The sequence below is a fragment of the Pteropus vampyrus genome, unplaced genomic scaffold, assembly GCF_000151845.1.
Source record: "Pteropus vampyrus isolate Shadow unplaced genomic scaffold, Pvam_2.0 Scaffold479, whole genome shotgun sequence".
Taxonomy (NCBI): Eukaryota; Metazoa; Chordata; class Mammalia; order Chiroptera; family Pteropodidae; genus Pteropus; species Pteropus vampyrus.
The window spans coordinates 145,461-166,764 of NW_011889260.1; the positions used below are offsets into that span (position 1 = coordinate 145,461).

At 38.5% G+C, this 21,304-nt stretch overlaps 1 protein-coding gene and 1 pseudogene across 5 annotated transcripts in view; one reads left to right on the plus strand and one right to left on the minus strand.

Moving 5' to 3' along the window:
• The window catches only part of TJP2 (tight junction protein 2), a 103,181-nt gene that overhangs the window by 34,987 nt on the left and 46,890 nt on the right, over positions 1–21,304 (minus strand). The window contains exon 1 of one of the 5 annotated variants that reach the window (XM_023524588.1): positions 6,552–6,660. The exons of 3 other annotated variants lie outside the window; for them this stretch is intronic. In XM_023524588.1, the coding sequence (XP_023380356.1) occupies positions 6,552–6,623 (72 nt within the window). In that variant the 5' untranslated portion in view covers positions 6,624–6,660. Of the gene's footprint in view, positions 1–6,551; positions 6,661–21,304 lie in introns of those variants that run through there. One more of the 5 variants, XM_011382488.2, reaches the window with a different exon arrangement.
• Positions 2,621–2,739, plus strand: LOC111732665 (annotated as a pseudogene).

The window sequence follows — 21,304 nt, forward strand, 5'->3', positions numbered from 1 at the left end:
CAAAGAACCACCAAGGTAAGCATTTGAGGAACATGAGTTTGTGATTTAAACACACACACAAAATATCACCATGAGTGAGAGCCAGAAGAAATAAAAAATTGCATAATCGAAGATGGTAAATATTAGAAACATCAGTCACAGACCAAAACAAGTAGGTCAAATATGCATCATATGTTTGTCATAAGAAATTAAAAGAAGATCTTGAAAATATAATGAAGAGAACAAGAGACCATCAAAAATGACCAAGCAAATCTGAAAAAAAAGAAGCAAATAAAATTTGTAGAAAAAGGTGGTAACTGAAACAGTGGACTAAACCTCATGCTACCCATGGTTGAAGATGCTAATTAATGAACTAGAAGATGGATGTGAAATTACCCAGAATGCAGGACGAAGCGTTAATTAGATTTCCTGAAGGAGATGACAAGAGACTGTGGGAGAAGTGCAATACTTGAAGAGATAATGACTCATCCAGAATTGAAGAGTCATTATCTTCAGGAAGCCCAGTACATGACAGGCAGGGTAAAAATTTTAAAAGAAAAGAACCTTGAAACACATGGTAATCTAACCACAGATCTAGAGACTGGAGAGCAGCTAGACAGAAGAAATTACTAATAAAAGAACATCAATGAGAATAACAGCCAACTTCTAAACAGCAGTAATAGGAACTGTTTAGTAAGTTAGTAGAATAATATCTTTAAAACAATATCTGTTCATTTAGAGGGCAGAAAATACATTAAAAAAAAAAAAAAACTGGGACAGATTATTGCCATAGACCAGCAATAAAAGAATTTCCAAAGGATAAATTTAAGAAAGAAGAAAATCCCAGAAGACCTAAAATGCAAGAAGGAAGGTGAGCCTGAACACATACTGGCTGTATGCAACTGTAGTTAACAGTGTGTACTTTGTGAGCTTTAAATAAGATAGAACTTTGTGAGCTTTAAATAAGATAGAACTAAAGCACTGGGCAACACAGCATGTAAATCCAAAAGACTTTAACGTGATTAAATTATTCTAAATGTTTATTTAGAAGCAGAGTTAATAAACTTGATTAATTTTGAAAGTCACTGACTTGAATCTACATGTTAAAATTTCTGGGGTAACCACTATAGGAATAGAGTACATAACTTCTAACATAGCCAAGGAAAAATAAGATAAAAAACAAACAAAAAAAACTCTCTTAGGTTTGGGAGTAAAGAAGCTTAGCACAAAAGGCAATTCTATCAACTGACATATTGGAACAGATCGTTTTTTCCCTTTGGCAGAAGTGGGTGATGTAAAGGCAATTTTGTTTGTACAGTAGAATGGTGAACCAGCCTGCTGCTCTTCAGTAGCTATAACCAATTATTCAAATTGAGAGGAATTTATAATCCTTTAGTTCGCCCTATCTCTTTGTGCACTCATTTTGGGACATTTCCATAGCTAATGCCATCTGGCTCCAAGAGATCAAAATTCTCTTTAAAAATTAAACATTAAAGAAATAAAATTCAAATCAGCTCAGGGTTAAAAAGGAAACATAAAATGGTACCTGGAAAATGCGAGAACTAGAATCTGTTACCAGCACACTGGGATCGGGTGCTGTGGTGGTGGGGAGCATCACCATCCAAAAAGGGGTGATATTTAGGCCAAATTAAGTACATCAGCACAATAAATATGTATTTGTTCAAAAAGATCATAATCTAAATTATGTAATCTCCCTAATTAGTTTTGTTCACCGTGACTACTGTTATTCAATTTAAAAAAAAATGAAAGTGAATTTCAGGTAACATTTTTATATCTTGCTCGCTTTTGTCCTAAATATATGAGAACTGTGTTTGGCACATAGAGTTGGCACTCAAAAGGTTTTCTTTTCAATAAAACAAAAGATAAATACACTATCTATTGAGCACTCTATTAATATGATGAAGACACTGATTAAGGAAACTTCTCTTACATTCAGTGGCCCTCTGGCTTCTTCCACAACCACTTGAGGTTGTGAGGTTAGAAACTCAGGTGCCTCTGATCCAGTATTCTAGGTATTCTTTATAGCCATTCCTCTCTAGAATTTTGTTGTCTAGAAATGCCTAAAATAGCAACGTGTGCCAATATTTAAAAAAAAAAAAAAGTTTTCTTAAAGAGAAATAGTAAGCAGAAATTCAGTTGATCAGAACTGATCATCCCTTTCCATTCCCACAGAACATCTCCTAACTCCCAGTCACCTTCGGGTTTCCATCCAGCCTTAGTAAAATCAATTCACCACCACCTGGAAATGACTTCACTAGCGTGAGTGCTTCCCAAGTACATCTTTTCAGCAACTCTATTATACCTTAAAGCCAGCAAATGTCAACAAAGTGAACTACTATGTAAGAGTGGTAAAATATATACAGTTGCCAACTAATTTGCCAGCTCTTCTTTAAATAGTTATTTACCACACATTTGGGGGAAAAAAAAAAATCACACAGCACCGTCCCCAAAATACTTATTTAAAAATCATCAGGAAAAACTAGCCATCACCATGGCAATCACCCCTAGGATTAAGCAGTGCTAGGGAGTTGAGGGGACCACAAGTGTCCAAAAAGGGAGTGATATTTAGGTTAAATGAACCAACGTAATGAAATACATGAGCATTGAAAATAATTATTTACTCTACGATCATGCTACCCTGAACAAGCCTGATTCTGTCTGATCTCGGAAGCTAAGCAGGGTCGGGCCTGGTTAGTACTTGGATGGGAGACCACCTAGGAAGACCACGTGCTGTAGGCATAAAAAATTAAAAAATAAGGGATTGTAATCTAACAAGGTCCTTGCAATTTGTGAGGTCAACCAAGGGTTGCCTCCCCTAAAAAAAATAAATAAAATAAATAAATAATAATACTTAATTTCCTGTCAATTATTTTTAAAAGCTTCTTTATCATGATGATTGAGTTTTCAATTAAAGAGAGAAATTTAATTTTATATTTTCTGGTCTGTCCACTATTGGTGGAAGTGATGGGTGTATAAATTAGTACAAAGTTCGCCGAAGGCAAACTACCAATATGTATCAAAATGTAAAATCTGCATTCCCCTTGATCAATCAATTCCACTTCTAAAAACTTATTCTACAGAAATATTTGCACAAGTGCAAAGATATATGTATAATTTGTTTACAGCTGATTCTAATTTTTTAAATTAGATAATCATGAGATGTTCAACAATAGGAGATTGGTTGCATATAGAGATCTAGACTTAAATTGGGGAAAAAAATCAAGATAAAAAAAGTATGTGTGTGTGTGTGTGTGTATGTATATATATATATATGTGTGTATATATATATATAAAAGATAAATTTTAATACCTTCTTTTACCTACAGATATATATATATATATTTATCTGTAGGTAAAAGAAGGGAAGAAAAAATACCAAAAAATATTAAAGTTCCTGAAGAGCTGTGGTATGGCAGAGAATATTTTTATATCAGTACATTACTTTTGTAATACATTTTTATTTTAAAAACAAAATCAGCAAAGTTTCATTCCTAAATATTTTTTCAAAGTTTCATTCTTAAATATTTTTATTATTTAGCCAAAAACATGAATTGCTACAAAATTTTATTTTGAAGTGTTACCCAAGTAGAATAAACCTAGCCTTTGAAATTCAATGTTCTTCCATAATGAGATTATATTGTCTAAGTATTCCTGAGCTGCCTGTAGAGGTAATTTAAATTAGATTTGTCATAGAGAGAGGATTAATCCCCTACCACTACTACAGCAGGACTGAATCAAATTTTCCATCCAGCAGACCTTGTTGGTGCCTAAAAACCTCACCAACTTGACATGACTCTGATCAGATTGTAAAGGGCTGCTTCTTACCCAGGGTTAATGGGTTGTGACTAAACCATTACCTACTTAAACATAATATTAAACGAATACATGTTCTATTAAACTAAGTGATAAATTTAAAATCTTAACTTTAAAGGTGAGGAAATAGAAAAGATAAATTTTAATACCTTCTTTGAGGATTAAACATATACCATAAACTGTGTATCTAATTTACAAAGCTGTGACCTTTGCAAAGGTCTCAGAGGAAATTCTTCATTCACTGAGACCATTCATTTATTCACTCTCTCGCTCATTCATTCATTCGTTCATTCAAAAATATTTATTGAGCACCCTCTACATGCCAAATATATGGTTCATGGCACTTGGAATACACTGGTGAATAAAACAGCCAGAGCCCATGTGGCGTTTACCAACCATGATGTGCCCCCAAAACAAAACACTGAGTGTCTTCTTGGCCTCGGCTATATACAGTATTATCTTTTCAGAAACACAGAGCCACCCACATAATCACACACATCTTTCAGAACATCAGCTCCGCATACATCCCTGGGGACAGGCTGCCAGTGGGCAGCAGCTTAGCTGAGAGCTGAGCTCACACCTTTTAAAACTGAACTGCTGGGCTTGGGCCCATTCCAAACTGTGCTGGGTTGTGCACGGCTTAGAGAATCTCTACCAATATTCAGACACTCTGCGTGAATACCAGCGGGCAACTACTTGGCATTAGGAGAGCTTTACATGCAGAGCCACAGGAAAAGCACACACACATCAGAGTTAAAGATATTCCATATTCCGTGATGTAGTGATTCCTCTCCTAGGCAGAGGCCCAGGAGAAATGTGTGAATATGTGCACATACAGAGTATTCATAGCAGCAATGTCCTCAACACCTCAAAATCTAGAAAAAAGACAACTATCAATCAAGAGCAAAATGAACAAATAAATCGTGATATATTATTAAAATGCAATGTTGGACTGCAACAAAAAGAAACTAGAGCCACACATACCATAGCACATATGCATCTCAAACATAATGTTGACTGAAAAACATCCTAGAAGAATTTGTAGGGCATAATATTATTTCTATATAGTTCAAAAAAACCAATGTTTCCCAATAATATGAATATACTTAACTGCACTGTATAGATTAATATCATATTTTAGGTTATGCAGTTTTTACCGCAACGAACAAAAAAGCCAACAAAACTAACCTTTTGTTTAGGGACGTGTGTATGTTATGTGTGTGTGATAAAAATATAAAGAAAAAGCAAGGGAATGAAAAACACAAAATTCAGAATGAAGTGACCCAGGACTGAAGCAGCCTGATATAGGGAAGGGTACAAAAGTCTTTGTCTGTCTTGGGGAAGGCCCACAGATATATGTGATGAACTCATGGGAATTTGTTTTATAATTATGCTTCATGATTTAGATATACAATTCTTTTATTTGTACCAAACGCTCCCTGAGTTAAAAAATATGGGTGAGTGAGCATGAGTCAACATCAAGTGAGTACCAGATTCCTGGCCAAGGACCTTATACCAAATATTTTTTAATGCAGTATACATGTTACCAACTGAAAGAAGAGAAAAAAGTGTGATAACTTCGACCGGAGGGAGGGCAAGGCAGGGGATGGCAGCAGTTAATTTGAGAGAGGTGCGTGGAAAGCACAGAAAGGAAAGAAAGGGAAAGAATCAAGTTAGCTCTGGGAGAGCAGCAGGGTGCAGAAGACTCTGTCTCCTTTTTCACCCTCAGAATCCACATTCCAGGCACCAGAAGGATCTTCAGTGTGTTTTTCAACAGTTTTTTCTCATTACTTTCACTTTTCATGTAAGTAGTGTTACTAACAACCCCCTTGATATTAAAACGAGTCATTCCTAGAGGGCATGGAAAATTAAGCAAAATAATTTTTCACCATTAATAAAAAAGCTTTGTGTTGACAATGAGGTATTTCTGTGAAAAATGAAGAGAAACGGACAAAGACAAATAGTTACTTTGATCTTTTAAAAACATTCCCTTGTTATAAAGTTTCTTTCCTTTGAAAAATCTTGGCCAAATAGGTAAAACCCTATATTTATACAAAGAATATGGAAACATGTTAAAAACTACCCTAAAGGCAGATACTAAAAGTCTTCAGTGCCCTAATTCCCCCACAATCAGCAATTTTTAGGCTTTTTGTCCACAAATTGCTGCTTCCCAGTAATAGAGGCCAAAGCTAAAGGTTAATCAAAATCAGCCCCTAAGGGACACGTTTGATAAAAATCCCAAGCCATAAAAGAAAACACTCACACACGTTACAGTACCACATTTGTTCAAACTATAAGAGGAAAAAAAGATTTGAGGAAAAAAAGAAATTTTTTCTTCCTATTACTTAAAAGCCTAGCTATAAGACTAAGACTAGAGATTTCTGCAGTACAAGAAAGCAAAAAGTTTTACTCCAAACAAGAAATTGACAAGCAAACATCTTATATAAGGCACTATATTAAGTTATCTCTGGAAACAACTCCGCTTTCAGATGCCCAATACCTGAAAGACAGCAGCCTTTGATTTATAAATCCGTTCCACGTTAAGTCTGCTAAAACTAAGACAAGTATTTAAAAAACCCACCACTGATGACAATCTGCATCTTGCAATTTGTTACTGAAAGCTGCCAGAAGCACAAATAAACACAAGGAGAAAGAAGTGGCACAAATTTTGCTCCCCATTCTCTTCCTGAAAGGTTGGGAAAGAAAAAGGCTCAGCGAGCCTGAAGAGAGGGACTCACATGGTCTTTCAATCTCCCCAACTTTTTAACAGCCTGGACCCACATCCTCTGTAGGACCTGAGCAGTCTTCATGGCCCGAGGGAAGTAATCAGCCAGGGCGCTGCCTACACCCCAGGCTGCTCACCCATTGCCATCACTCCACGTGGTTACGTAAGGCGGATACAATAGTGGCCCACATTCCCAGCGAATCCTGTTGTCATCTAGCAAAGTGACACATCCATACAGCAGGGATGCCAAACACTTTGAAAAGCACCACTTGTGAGGGGGAAAAAAAAAAAAGCAAGCGGTCTGGATGTGCATCACTTTCAGTTTTCTCTTCCTCCCTCTCTCCAGTGTGAGGTAACCAGAGAATCAGAGTAAACATTCCTTCCACACAGATAAAATGATTCAGTATCTAAGTAGAAATGAAGTAAGTAGGACATTTTTGAGCAACACTCTAGAAAGGAATGTTTGCAGAAGAATTCATTTATAAAGATTCTCCCACAGACACACACAAAAAGTGTAAGCTGGCTGGAAATGAACTGGTAGTGTTTCAGGTGAATCAAACTGCCAACGTAACATAGAAATTAAAAAGGCATGAAGATAAGATGTTTCACATCCTTGGAGATAACTAAGTCTGTACATGAGAGGAAGATAAGATTTCGGGAGTTGGTGCAACTTGGAGCCAACTTGGGGACAGAGTGCTCACTCATCAGTTTTCTCCTCCTTCCAATCTTTCTGTAAATTTAGCAGATAAAAGAAAAACAAAGAGCCCTACTATCTGCTTCTTTCTTTGTACCACTTAGGGAGTGATAGAAAACACATTTTAAGTCTCTGAACATCTAAGTAAGATTTTAAGGGACAAATGGTGTTTGAAAATTGGGTGTGGGGTCAGGCAGCCGACGATCATTCTGGCTACAGAAGTGCATGTTACACCGATGGACCTGACCGAGCAGTTAGCAAGTGAGGAGTACACCATCCGATTTGTTCGAGGTTAAGATGTGTAGTAAATTTGGACCACAACATGAGTCAAGAATGTAAGTTTTAATGGCAGAAGATCTGGGGTGCAATCTCTGTTCTACCACTTAGCTGTTGGCTTTTGACATCTGTCTCTTTCTTTATAAAATGGGAATAATACCATCTACACCTCAGAGGAACAATGTCAGCATGAAATGAGGCAAGCTCTACAAAGTGCATGTGCTGAACATGCACTAAAAATGTTCATGTTCTTCCTTTGAATTCTACAAGAATAAGTTCTTCGTAAGTGTTGGGACAGCAAAACAAGATGGGAAATAAATGAAGTTTGTTTCAAATGTCACACTGCAGAGGGCACCAGGCAGTACAAAGGAGCCCTGTTGAAGGACCTGTGGAAGCTGAGCTGGTGCTCCCTGCTCACTGAGCCCCAGGTACAGAGTATCCAGGCAGAGGGAAGGGGTGGGGGGTTGCTCAAGGCAGCTCGATCCTACACTGACAGTCTTTAGGAGATCACTTGAGTTTCCCTGGTGAGGAAAGAAATACTTCCCTTAAATTTATGCATATTGCGCAGAAGTCACAGGCATCCTACGATCAAAGAATTCCAGATTTCCAGAACTCACAGTTTCTCCCCATACTAATTTTTTTAAATTGTGCTTGGTTACATACATAACATAAAATAATTTGTCCATTGCTAAGCGTGCGGCTCAGGAGCGTTAGGTCCATTCACGTTGTTGTGCAAACAATCTCAGGACTCTTTCATCTTGCAAAACTGAAACTCTATGCCCATTAAACAACTCCCCACTTCCCTCCCCTCTCAGCCCCAGGTGATCATCATTCTACTGTTCAGTTCTATGAATTTGTCTACTCTGGATACCTCATGTAAGTGGAATCATAAAGTATTTGTCTTTTTGTGTCTGGCTTATTTCACTTAGCATAATGTCCTTAAGGTTCATCCTTACAACATGTATCAGAATTTCCTTCCTTTCTAAGGCTGAATAATATTCTACTGTATGTACAGACCACGTTTTGTTTATCTATTCATTTGTCATGGACACTTGGATTACTTTCACCTCTTGGCTACAGAGAATAACACTGCCATTAACATGGGTGTACAAATTCGCTATCACTAATTCTTTATTCATCCATGCAACAAATGCAATGTGCCAAGCTCTGAGGATCAGATGAAGGTCGATACATGTACAGCACTGCCCTCCCCAAGCCTGGCAAGAGCCAGCATCTGATCTAGGCAGAGTGGGTGGGGAGTACAGGGTGTTTCCCATGAGCAAAGGGCATTGAGATGAGCTCTGAACAATGACCACAATTGAGGGTGTGTATGTGGGGGAGGCGGGTGGTTCAGAGCCTGAAGAACAGCAATAGGGCAGAGACCCTGATAAAGGAAAGGGGGAGGGGCCAGAGAGAATGGCCATCAGAACCAGTGCAGCCTGTTCCGACTAGCAATTGTCCTACCACTGGCATCAAAAGGACATTTTATGGTGAACCGCTGCCTCCATGAGAAGATCTCAAGAATTTAGGGGCTACTTCTCAAAGATTTCTAACGTCCATGTACATATATTCAAGAAACATTTGCTGAGCAGCAACTCACTGGGCCCTATGGATTGAAAGACAAAGTACACTAAATCATTACCCTAAGGCAGTCACAGTCCAGTGGGAAAGTGGGACACGCAGACAATATTCACAACTCAGTGCAACTATAACCACAGACAAATACACAAGGCTGTCATTCAACAAACATTCCTGGAACACCTAGGATATGTCAGGTTCTGTTCTAGATGCTGAGGGGATATAAGCCCAAATTCCTAACAGAGAGGATTTTAATGGAGGAAACAGACAATAAGCAAGTAAACATAATTTCAAGTACCAGTAAGTGCCATGGGATGTGACATTAGAAAGAACTAATTGTTAAGAAAATCTGGACAGATTTCCAAAGAGAGGGAATAGCAGATGCAAAGGCCCTGAGGTGAGTAAACAGGTTATTATTTTCATGAAAGAAAAAGGACTATGAGAGGCTGGATTAGGTGAGCGATGCAGTCATGGCAAGCCCATAAACTGTGAAACTAATGGCACAGGTGGGAGTTTTTCACTGGGGATGAGAGGTCTGGGGTAGGGGGAGATGTGCACCCACCACACGGGAAGGCCCCTCTCCCACACAGAGTTCCACATGAGCTCAGTGCTGAAGGATGACTGACTTGTTGGGTGGGTGGAAATTCTAGGAAGAGGGAACAGCACAGTCAAAGCCAGAAGGCATAACCTGAAAGGTGTGTTCAAGGCACTGCAAGTACTCAGTGTGGCTGGGCGGTAAACTGTTTAATAACACACACAGCGTTCTGCATTCTCAGCGTGGACAGACATGTCAAAATAACTTAATCTACAGCTTGGAAATCTTAAAACACACCCACCCTGGGAACAAGAGGCAAGACGGTTATGAGAACTGGAAAGAAAGGAACCATTAACACTTAGAGCACCACACCAAGGGCTTTATACAATGTTTCATTGACGGCCCACAGTCCAGCCAGTTAGCTACAATTGGCCAAAACCTGGAACAATGACAATATCAAATGCTAGCAAGGATGGCAAGGATGTGGAGCAAAAGCAACTCTCATACATCACTGGCGGGAATGCAAAATGGTATAGCCACTTTAGAATAAACAACTTGGTGGGTTCTTACAAAACTAAACCTACTTTCACCATGGTGTCTAGCAATTGTGCTCCTTGGTATTCATCAAAAGGTCCACATAAAAACCTGCACACCCGTTTATAGCAGCTTTGTTCATAATTGTCAAAACTCTGAAGCAAACAAAACGTCCTTCAGTAGGTGGATGAATAAAAAAAAACAAAGTGGTACAGCCAAAGGAATATTATTAAGTGCTAAAAAGAAATGTGCTATCAAGCCATGGAAAGATATGGAGGAAACTGAAATGCATATGACTAAGTGAAAGAAGACTATCTGAAAAGGCTACATGTTGTATGATTCCAATTATGAGACATTCTGGAAAAGGCAAAACTAGGGTGACAAGAAAAAGATGAGTAATTGCCAGAGGTTAGAGAGAAGGAGAGATAAACAGGCAGAGCACAGAAGATTTTTAGGGCAGTGCAAATACTCTGTATGATATCATAATGACAGGATAGGTGTCACTATATATTTGTCCAAATCCATATAGCATACAACATCAAGAGTGACCTGTAATGTGAACTATGGACTTTGGGTGAAAATGACATGTCAATATAGATTCATCAACTGTAACAAATGTACCATTCTGATGGGGCAAGGGGTATAGGGGAAATCTCTGTACCTTCCCTCGATTTTGCTGAGACCCTTAAATTGCTCTAGAAAAAAAAGTCTTAATTTATGAAGATAGATCGATAGAAAGAGAGACAGAGAGAGGGAGGGAGGGAGGTTGGTTTAGGAACTTGCACATGGCCCCATAGCTAGTAGGTAGGTGGCTGGTCATAATCTGAATTCAGATCTTCATGAGTCCAATTTTAATAAGCTATGAAGCAAAGAAACATCAGCAGATAATTACATTTAAGACCTTTATGTTCATAGTTCTGGTACACTAAGCTATAAGGTATAATTATAATTTAAACAGACCATTTTTATTTGTAATTACATAGAAGCCATTAATAAACCAAAAAGGAAGGTGCTAATTTGGCAACAGAGACACAGCCCTGTCTACTCTATGATTTTAAACCTGACTAAGCCTGTGTAACATTAAAACACAGCTCCTCTTTAAAAAAAACAAACATACATACATACAAACCACCACCCCATGGCAGGCACCAAGATAAAGAAAATTATAAACTGTCAAAAGGCAGGTTAGAAAACCAACAATTAGAATGTTCAGCTAAATTCTGACAGCAGGGTTGGCCCTGTATGAAATACACAAGGTAAACAAACTGTCCCTCCCATATCCAAGGCACTTTCCGAGGATGGCTTACCCAGAAAAGAGTGACTAACACAAGACACAATGCTTCCGCCAAAAGTCAATGTGCCTGGTTCACTCCCAAAAAGCCAGTAGGCCTACATACAGTGTCCTAAGCCTCAAAGGCATGCCTTTCCTATCAGAATCGAAGAATAAATGCAGGACCTTAAAGGGCCTAAACCTTTAGATGCTGTATTGCCAATACTTGGGAGCTTGTTAGAAAATGCAAAATTTCAAGTCCTACTTTAGAGCTGCTGGTAAGAATGTGCGTTTTTTTACCAAGGGCCTCCATGTGATTAACATGCGCATTAAAGTTGAAGAAGCCTTGGTGTAGTGGTGCTCTCCAAAGAAACCTGAGCCATGATGACCACGTTATATAGCTGTGTTGTCCAACAGGGTAGCGCTAGCCACATGTGGCTACTGAGCACTTAAAATGTGGCTACCACAATTATGGAACTTAATTTAACTTAAATTAAACCTATAAACAGCCACATTTAGTATGTGTCTATCAACCATATCCCTAGCAGCCTTTTAAACTGTTTCCCATTTTTTACTACTATTACTAATACTATTGCAAGCATTGCTGTACACGTAGCGCCCCAGCCCCCATATTTTGTAGTATTTCTGGATTAAAGAGTATAAATATATGTACTGACCCATTACTTTTAAAAGCTGTTCTAGCAATTTACAGGTCTGTATCAAGATGAGTCAAATGCCAGGTTTTTCAAATGCCATTTTGAGGAGAAAAAAAAAACCTACTTATTTACAGAAACAGTGCTTGTTTCCATATTTTAAGCCTTTTTTTGGTAATCCTTTAAAAATTTTCCTGGAAAAATAAAAAAGATCATGGCACCAGGCGGGGTGGGGGGTGGGGAGGGTGGTGGCTGGCGCTGTGAACTTCTTGTGTAAGCGCATTGATAAAGCTTAGCAAATGACACTTTGAAAACACTAATTTAACCAGCTCTCATTAAGAGAAACAATAATTTTGTTAAACCATTAATCTGTGGATAAGATTAAAGAGTTTACAATCCATACCTTCAACTACCTAAGTAATTGTTACATATTTAAAATGTAAACCTGATAAGTGAATGAGTTCTTGCGTGGTATCTTTGGCACAGTGAGTGTCCACTGCATCCCATGGAAATTGAGGGAGAAAAACAAAGAATCCTCAGTGGTACTAGGACACACTTCACTAAGAGGAGGAGGCAGCAAAGACCAGAGACAGGAATGGGGAAAGGGAGATTTCCTGCACCCACTTCCCACCCCAATGACATCTGGGACCCCACTTTTATTCCATTAAAAACAATTAAAATGCAAATCAACACGCTTTACACATGACTTTGTCTTAATACCAGAGTAGATGAAATTGAAGCAAGTTACACTAAAATAGGCTTCTCCTAATTTTTTTTCTCATGGAAAAATTTAAAAAGTTCAGATGTTTGAAACAGCATTGTTTCTAAACTTAAGAAAAAACTGTATTCTTTAACCTAGTATTTTGCATACCATTATTATATAAACTGAGTTAATGTGACAGTTCATAAAAGTGTATAGAACACACTCCTCTTCCAACTCTTTGCATGGTTTTCCTTTGTCAATAACATGAGAAATATCAGATATGGGGCAACTTTTTAAAAAATTCTGAATTAAACAATGTTGAGCTCATCTCAAAAAATCTATTTCTGCCTTGTAATATAAATTGTGGACAGAAATTGTATGCAATCTTAACGCATAAAAATGTACTCAGTACTTCTCTTTTGTGGAATTTGTAATTATCAGGAAATCAGCAAAGGCCACTGCCCAGATAACAAACATATAATCCACTAGGTGGCGCAACAATGCAGAAATAAAGACTTGTTTCCCTTCAAATTTAAATTTTCAAATGTAATTTGGAGGAAATTAGAAACAGACTTTAATAAATCACAGTAAAACCCCGCCATTACAGCTTTTATAAGAAGCAAGGTAAATCTGCAAGTAGCGGGGGGTGGGAGAGGAGAAAACTAAAAGTGAAAAATTGCACTTTTAATTGTTCATTAATATGAAATAAAAACACAAAAGCATGTTACAACAGATCAACACCCTACAGTGTTTCTGGGCACTGTGGGATATTCACAGGAATTTAAGCCACCTGTAAAGTAAAAGACAGCACTTTCAAATTATTGATCTGTGAACCGAACTGGTATGGAAGAACATAATTTCCAGGGAAAATAGCTACAGGAGTTTCATGTAGAAGGTGAGATCCAGTCACTGGTACATTCAATAAATATTTATTAAGTATAATCCTCTGTACTGAGTATTAGAGATTAAACAATGAGGATAATAAACATGGTCCCGCCTTCATAGAGTTCATAGGCTAATGAGGGTCAGTAAATCAAGGAGCCAGCCAGCAACTGTAGGAACAAAACGATGAAAGGAAAGCACAGAAAGGTCTAGAATAGACGGAACTGGCCTCTTCAGGGAAATCAGGGAAGGCTTTCCTTCTCAGTGGCCCTGTGGATGGGTAGGCGTCCCACTGACGAAGGACAGATGAGTGGCCACCACATCTGGGCACTGAGAGGGAAGCAGATGGGGAAGCCTGGGTCTCAGGAAGGATCCTGGTCTCTTCCATGAATAAAACAAGTAAAAAGTCTGAGGTAGGTCAGTGGGACAGGTGAATTTGTATTTTTATTATTTGAATCCAAATTCCTCATTTTACTAAGAAGCAGGGAAGAAAGGTCAGCAGCCCCAGCAGGATACAGAAGGCAAGAGGTAGGGAAGCCCTGGCACCAAATTGCACATGCAGTAATGGCTTTGCCAGGGCAGCTAAGGACTCGGGGCCCATCCAAGGGTTGAAGCACCAAGATCCCTTTTTACTGTGAGGAACAACTAAAGTGAACTCCGATTTCTAAGCCAGGTTCCGAAAACACCGTTGTAGCACGTTATTTCAGGGTGACCTAGAACACAGCATGCAACAGAAATGTTTACTAGGCATTCTGAGAAATGGATGCACACACCAGATTAAGTCAAAGGGCCAAGGGAACAACTGACACTATCGAGTGTGTTCATCTGAAGAAGAGTCATTAGCAATCACCAAAACCCATCTTTTGGGGAAAAAATGAAGTAAGGACTTCTACTGCATTTGTCAAGATGACTCAGGTTTTTGCTTCCCCTTGGGGTTAAGTGGCGGTGGTGGCAGACAGTAACACCACACACAATGCTTTCTCAACTGTTCTAGCTATATACCCCTAAGTTCTCTGAGTATCTCGGGTGATAATACACATCTCACAGAATGGAGCAAGAATTTTATGTGGAAGTTTTTATAAACAGTGAAGTCCACACAAATGAGAGGCACTTTCCTATATTAAATGAGCCCCACTCTAAAAAAGGGCAATCTGGCACAAGTTTAATAAGAGATTTTAAAAATAGAATAAATTCAGTCTTTAACATTTAAGTATCCACTGCATACCAAGTGTTGAAAACAAAAGCCTACTGACATAGAACACAGTTCCTACTTCAAGGATGCTTGGTTTTAGGATGTAGAAAGGCTTGGAATAGTATAGAGAACAATGGCAGGTAATACATATTCAGCTAGGGTACCAGTCACTGATAACATCTAGTAGCCCAAAGCCTCTCCAAATGCTCTCAGCAAGAGGAACTTCATTAATTCCTCTTCTGAGTAACATTTCTTCAGAACTTTGAACCCACGACAGTGGTTTATTATAACTGAAGTTTTCTGTAACAGAAAAGAATGATTTGGAGTTGAAATAGTCAACAAGGTACAAACACGAGAGCATCCCTCCCAAAGGTGGAATCCAGAGAAATAAGAACATCCAAAACCTAGACAGAGGTGTTTTACAGTCGAGGGATGACATTTCAGTTTTACGGCTTTTCTACAAAATGCGCTTGGAAGTCTACTTTCTCCACATGTTCTTGTAGCGATGTTGCTGCTTAGCCAGGAAGGCTGCGCTCATAACATCTCAACTGGCCCCTGTTATCAGTCACCTTCCTTGACTGAAATCAGAAGCAACCAACCCATCCCTTTCTGTGTTCAGAGCCCATCTCTTTTCTTTAGCTTTTCCTCAGTCAACAGGGACCTCAGATAGGAGCATCCTCATGAAGACAGTCTTTCATAAGTCAGCATCCTGACATATCTACTCCCTGTTGGCAGAAGAACAGGTGAGAAACTGTGGGAGTTCTGAACCAGGGGTCAGCAAACATTTTCTTAAAGGGCCACATAATATATATTCTAGGCTTTGCAAGCATTATATACTTACACAAACATTTTTTAAAATTTTATTTTATTACTTTCAAGTATACAGTACATTGGTTAGAGATTATATAGTTTATAAAATGATCCTCCCTAATTACTCTTTCTCTCCTCTGGTTCTCCTCCTAGCCATTACATTAATGCTAACTGTATTCCTTATGCTGTACACAAACATTTGAAAAGATAACCATTTTAAAAAGTAAAAACAATCCTTAGCTAGTAGGCAGGAGAAAAAAAGAACTAACCAAACAGACAGCTGGCTCTTGTCTGATAACCTTTACCCTAAACTTATGCAAAATTTAGTGATTCACGACTGATGTGCAGGTGTCTATCTGTTCACCAAGGTGCAGTCTTTATCTGCAAAGTACTTGCACTGGTCCCAAGGGAGGTGCACAGACTTGACTCTTGATTCTTGCTTTCCTTCACCTCCGTTTTCACTTCTATCTTCAACAAGCCTTAGGATTGTCCTTAGCATCCAGTCACTCTGTGGGGATAATCCTGTTTTGTTTGTCTGTTTTTTGTTTTTTGCTGTTCTTTTCTTTTTTTTCCCCAAGTAATAAAAGGTTAAGTTCTTAGCGGGTACATAATTCAAGTTAGATCAATTCAAAGTGCACTACACTTGGTTTTGGTAGCAAGGGAACTTCTCTGGTTATATTTTACTTAAATTAATATCTGAACTGGTTCACAATTTCCAATCACATTCTGAGGGGGAAGCTGGCCCAAGATCTTAATCTTGCTTCAGATTGTCCTCAAAGTACATAATTAACTCCATGTGTTAGTATTATCAACACATGTATTGGACAAGGCACTGCACAGAAATGTGTTGGACACAGAGAAGTACAAACCTGGGTTCCTGATCTCAGGCTGGGCTGGGACGCTGTCTGTGTGCCCTCTCGGACAGAGGGTGAGGGTGTGGCACCACGGCCCAAGGCCAACACTGCTTTGGAAGAAATCTTTTAAAGAGACACCGTAAGTTTCTACTACCCACCATGAACTCTGACTGAGAATCTGATCAGAATTATATAGCCAGCATTTGTCATCGTTGAGCTTAGAACCAAGAATCAATATTTCATACAGTGTCAGCCTTATAGACTGTCCATGGAAGCTCATCTAACTCTGAAAGCCATGTGGTGAGGCAGTGAGGAAGAGGCCAGGGAGATTCCAGGGAGAACAGGAAAGAAATAAAGTTTATATTTGGAGATTTCCTAACTCTCTTTACTCCTTGGGCTAGTTGCTGTGGTTTTCAATGTCTTCCTACCCTGCCCTCTCCAAAAACAAACTCCTAGCATTCCATAATGGCTGCTCCACCGCCAAAATGTCTGGCTCCAAATTTCTTTCTCTGTATACCCAATCAAAATTCTCACTCTATCAATGCATATAGTATCAGCTAGATATCAGAAAAAAGCTGACTGTTTCACACTAACATGTGAGTGTCTGCTAGTCTAAACCTCTTGGAAGTATATAATGTTTTAAAAAGAGGTACTTTGACCCTCAGGAACTTCGTGATGGTATTCTTACATTTAACAGACAAGTTCAAAAACATAGCATATGCAAGATGGTCTGTCCACAACCCATGTGCTTTGTAGCCACACAAGTTTTTTTTTTTTTGACATTAACAACAACTGTTTTGAGGGGAGGCTTGATAGAATAACACAATCATTTCTAACTAGAGGTAGCTGACGTGAAGGAGACCCTCACTTGACAAGACATATTCTTAATATTTCCATAATAAAATTGATTTTTAGCTGGTTGTTTATGTAATCTACTTCCCCATAAGGCTATGGTCTTATTCATCTTAGTGTCTTTGTGGCCTTTTACAGTGATGGCACACAGAGGTCACTGAAGAATGAAAACATTTTTCAATAACATTGATTATGTTATTGTTACTCATGATTCCTGGGTTGTAACTCCTAACAATAGCTTCTCCCCCTATTTCTTTGCCTATCTGATTCTGAAAAGCAGAGGCTGGAGGAGTTAAAAGAACCTGCAGATTTCAAAATTCATCATATAGACATTGGCTCAAACTCCCTCCCTGTCACACAAGCTGTGTGACACTGGGCAAGTTACTTAACTTTTCTGAGCCTCAGTTTCCTCACCTATAAAGTTGAGTTTTAACACCAACCCCAACTGGTTGGGAGTATTCAGTGAGATCTGTACCAAGGGTCTAACATTATCTCGGCCACATGGAAAAGTCTTCCGGCACAAAACAAGACCAAATGCATCTGACTTTGTGTCCTAGGCTCCCTCATTAGGCATTTTACATAAACATCAGGAGTCTGCTGAACACTTGGAAACTCAGCTGGAAGGAGCTTGCCTCCGACATGCCCATAATATTTATAGAAATCAAAGACACAGCTCAGAGCTGTTTTACAAGCTTCATTAATGTATATTTTAGACTTGTCAGTCCAATAATGCAAAGTTTTGCAGGTTTCAACAGTGTCCAAACCACCTGCAAAGTGCTTCTTTTGGGAGGTAGGGAATCTTCTAAGAACAAGGAGAGAGAATATATATCCATGCTGACCACCTTTCAGTCCTTTGGGACTCACCTTCTCCTTTCTTTTCTTTTTGCCTTCCTTCGTTTACTGAGCAACTATCCTATGCCTGGCCTAAGAATGGAAAAAGCCAGACCTGACTTCAAGAAATCACAATCGATACTCCAACATTAAAAATGAGCCTCTTCCCCACACTAGGCAGAGTCCAGGCTTACCTGAAAACACTCTGACCTTCTGAAAGGAGACATACAAACTGAATGAAGTTTACATCTCACTCAACCCTTTCTTTTTTTTTTTTTTTTTTTTTGCAGTTCACTGTTTCCAAGCATCGTTTTTGTTTTTAGCATTTTATTTTATTATTAGTTTCCAGTATAGACTACATTGGTTAGATATTTATATAGTTTATGAAACGATCCCCCACCCCCAATTACTCTATCGCCCCTCTGGCTCTACACATAGCCATTACATTAACGCCGACTGCATTCCCTATGCTGTGCTCCCCATGTCCATGACCATCTATCAACTACTAATTTGTACTTCTTTAACCCTTCACACCTTCCTCCTCGTGCCCCACCCCCACCCGCCTCTGGCGGTCACCAGATCGTCCTCTACATTTGTGAGTCTGTTTTCGATTAGTTTGTTCTTTTTGTCTCACAGGTTCTGCATATAAGTGAAATCATATGGTATTTATCTTTCTCTGACTTCGCTCAGCATAATAACCTTTAGGTCCATCCATATCATTGCAAATGGCAGGATTTAATTTTTCTTTATAGCTGAGTAATATTCCATTGTATATATGAATCATAACTTCTTTATCCGATTGTCTATTTATGGGCATTTAGGTTGCTTCCATATCTTAGCTGTTGTGAATAGTGCTGCCAAGAACATAGGGATGAAAAAAATAAAATAAAAGAACACAGGGATGCATAGATCTTTACAAATCATTGTTTTGGTTTTCTTTGGATAAATACCTCCAAGCATTTCTTTTGATTAAGTTCATGCCAATCAAAAAGCTTATGCTGCTACTCATGAAGATAATGTACTATCCATGCAGCAGACTACACAAATAGAGCCAACATACTCACACTGGAAGAGACAAAAGAGAGACAGAGAAACATGACAGCACCCCAGTTTCTATGACACTTCACTGCATAAATCATTATCTCAAATAAAAAGCCAAAAGAACAAGTCTGGCGACTGTCTGGAGTGATAAGTTACTGCTATTTTTTTCAGGACAGTTCATTGCTGGGATAGAATCCAATAAGGTCAACATTTATATTTAATCATCCAATCACACTCAAAGACAACTTAGAACAACAATGCAATTGTTACTTGGAGCTTACTATTAAGCCCAATGAGTTCTTTTCCCCCACAGTGACATGTGTACTCTCCTTTGCTCCTGTTCTATTAATAGGCCAGAGATGGTCTTTGAGGCAGTACATGCTGACTGCAAATATTCTGTGGTAATAAACAGCAAAAACATTGCCAATTTGTCTCTGGATGAAGTAAATCACAGAAATGATACTTAGAAATTAAGCAATGGCTGAACTAATTTTTATTTTTAACCCAGCTCTATTTCCCCACATTTCATAGAGGAAAGGCCCACAGAGAATTTTATCTTTAAAAAGTGGGTGACTAACCAATTCCTGAATGTGAGAAGGTTTCCAGGACTGAGGAGAGAGACGATGTAATTTCAGCCGCCCTCCTTAATTCCCTAACTTTTGTGGAATATCAGTTCATAGCAGAACTTGACTTATACTTAAAAAAAATTTTTTTTAAGGATATGGTCAAATAAAGGCTGTACTTCACAAAAACACGCAAAGCAGGACCATATGTCCTTTCTTCAGGCTGGAACACTTCTAGCTGAAATATTTCTATACAAACCAGAAATATAGACACCTATGTGTATATACATATCTATATCTATATCTATATACATATAGACATAGGTATCTTTAAAACCAATCGTTTCTGTCGAAGGAGTGAATTAGGTCAATGCCCTTAAGAAGCTCCCCCTTCAGCTCTATTTTCCACTCTCCAAACAGTCAAGCCCTTTGTCCATTGTATTAGCCACTGTAAACTGTTTGGACATCCATTGTTAGCCTGACCAATTGGGTAAGTCTGGCAAAAAAGAGATAAGAATAGGGGATTCTGTCAATATATTTCTAGCACACTCAAATTTAAGCAAGCTTTGCAAAGACCCAGCCCGCTCTAGCTGCTAAACCAGTGACTGAAATGAAGTTACTGGTCATGCTTATCTTGGCCCTTAGAATATTTGCTTTCCTTATTGCTTCAAATTTCTCTGCATGGAGCCTTCAGAAACAGCATTATAGATGTAAGTCTAAAAAAAAGTTAATCAATAAATCACTTGGCCAGGCTATTTCTAGCCAACCGCCTCAAAGCAATAACAGTAAGGTACCTAAGAAAGTAAAATTGGTCAGGGTTATAGGGAAAATTATTTCAATGAGAGAGAAGATTCACAGACATTCTGAGTAAGAAAAACTCAATTTTTCCCATATGTGACATCATTATAGAATTGATTCAAGATTTTTAAATGTCTCAAGAGCAACATATTATAGCTCATATCCTGTAATATATGCTAGAAATAGGACAGCCACTATTGCCAAATGTTTTGGTAGACTAGAGCATGCTGTCAGCATGAGATGTGAAGCTCAAAATAGGATAAAAATCTAATCTCTTTCCATTTCATTTGTCAAAAGATAAAAGTTAAAGACAGAGGAAGAAAGAGGAAACACCCTCTTTAGCCCATCTACAAACCAGATTTATATTAAAAACCAGCAAATCAGAAGGACTTCAAAAAGGAAACACTCATTAAGTTTCATAAAATTATACATCAAAGCAGTCTTAGAATTAAGTCACCTTTCGGTTTCTGCATTAATGTGTAGGCTTACAGTTTATAATTTTTCAAGCGTACTCACAGAAAAGTCTCTAGAATTACAGAGTAGTAGATGAAGAAACTGAGGACCTTCAGAGAAACAATGCCTTATGTGACTGGTAGGTCTTCCAGTGGCATCAGGTGGTCACAGTCAAAGGACTGATTCTGAACATGCCTTACAGAAAGCAGACTTACAACTGCAGAGGCACAATGTTCTTCAGTAATAA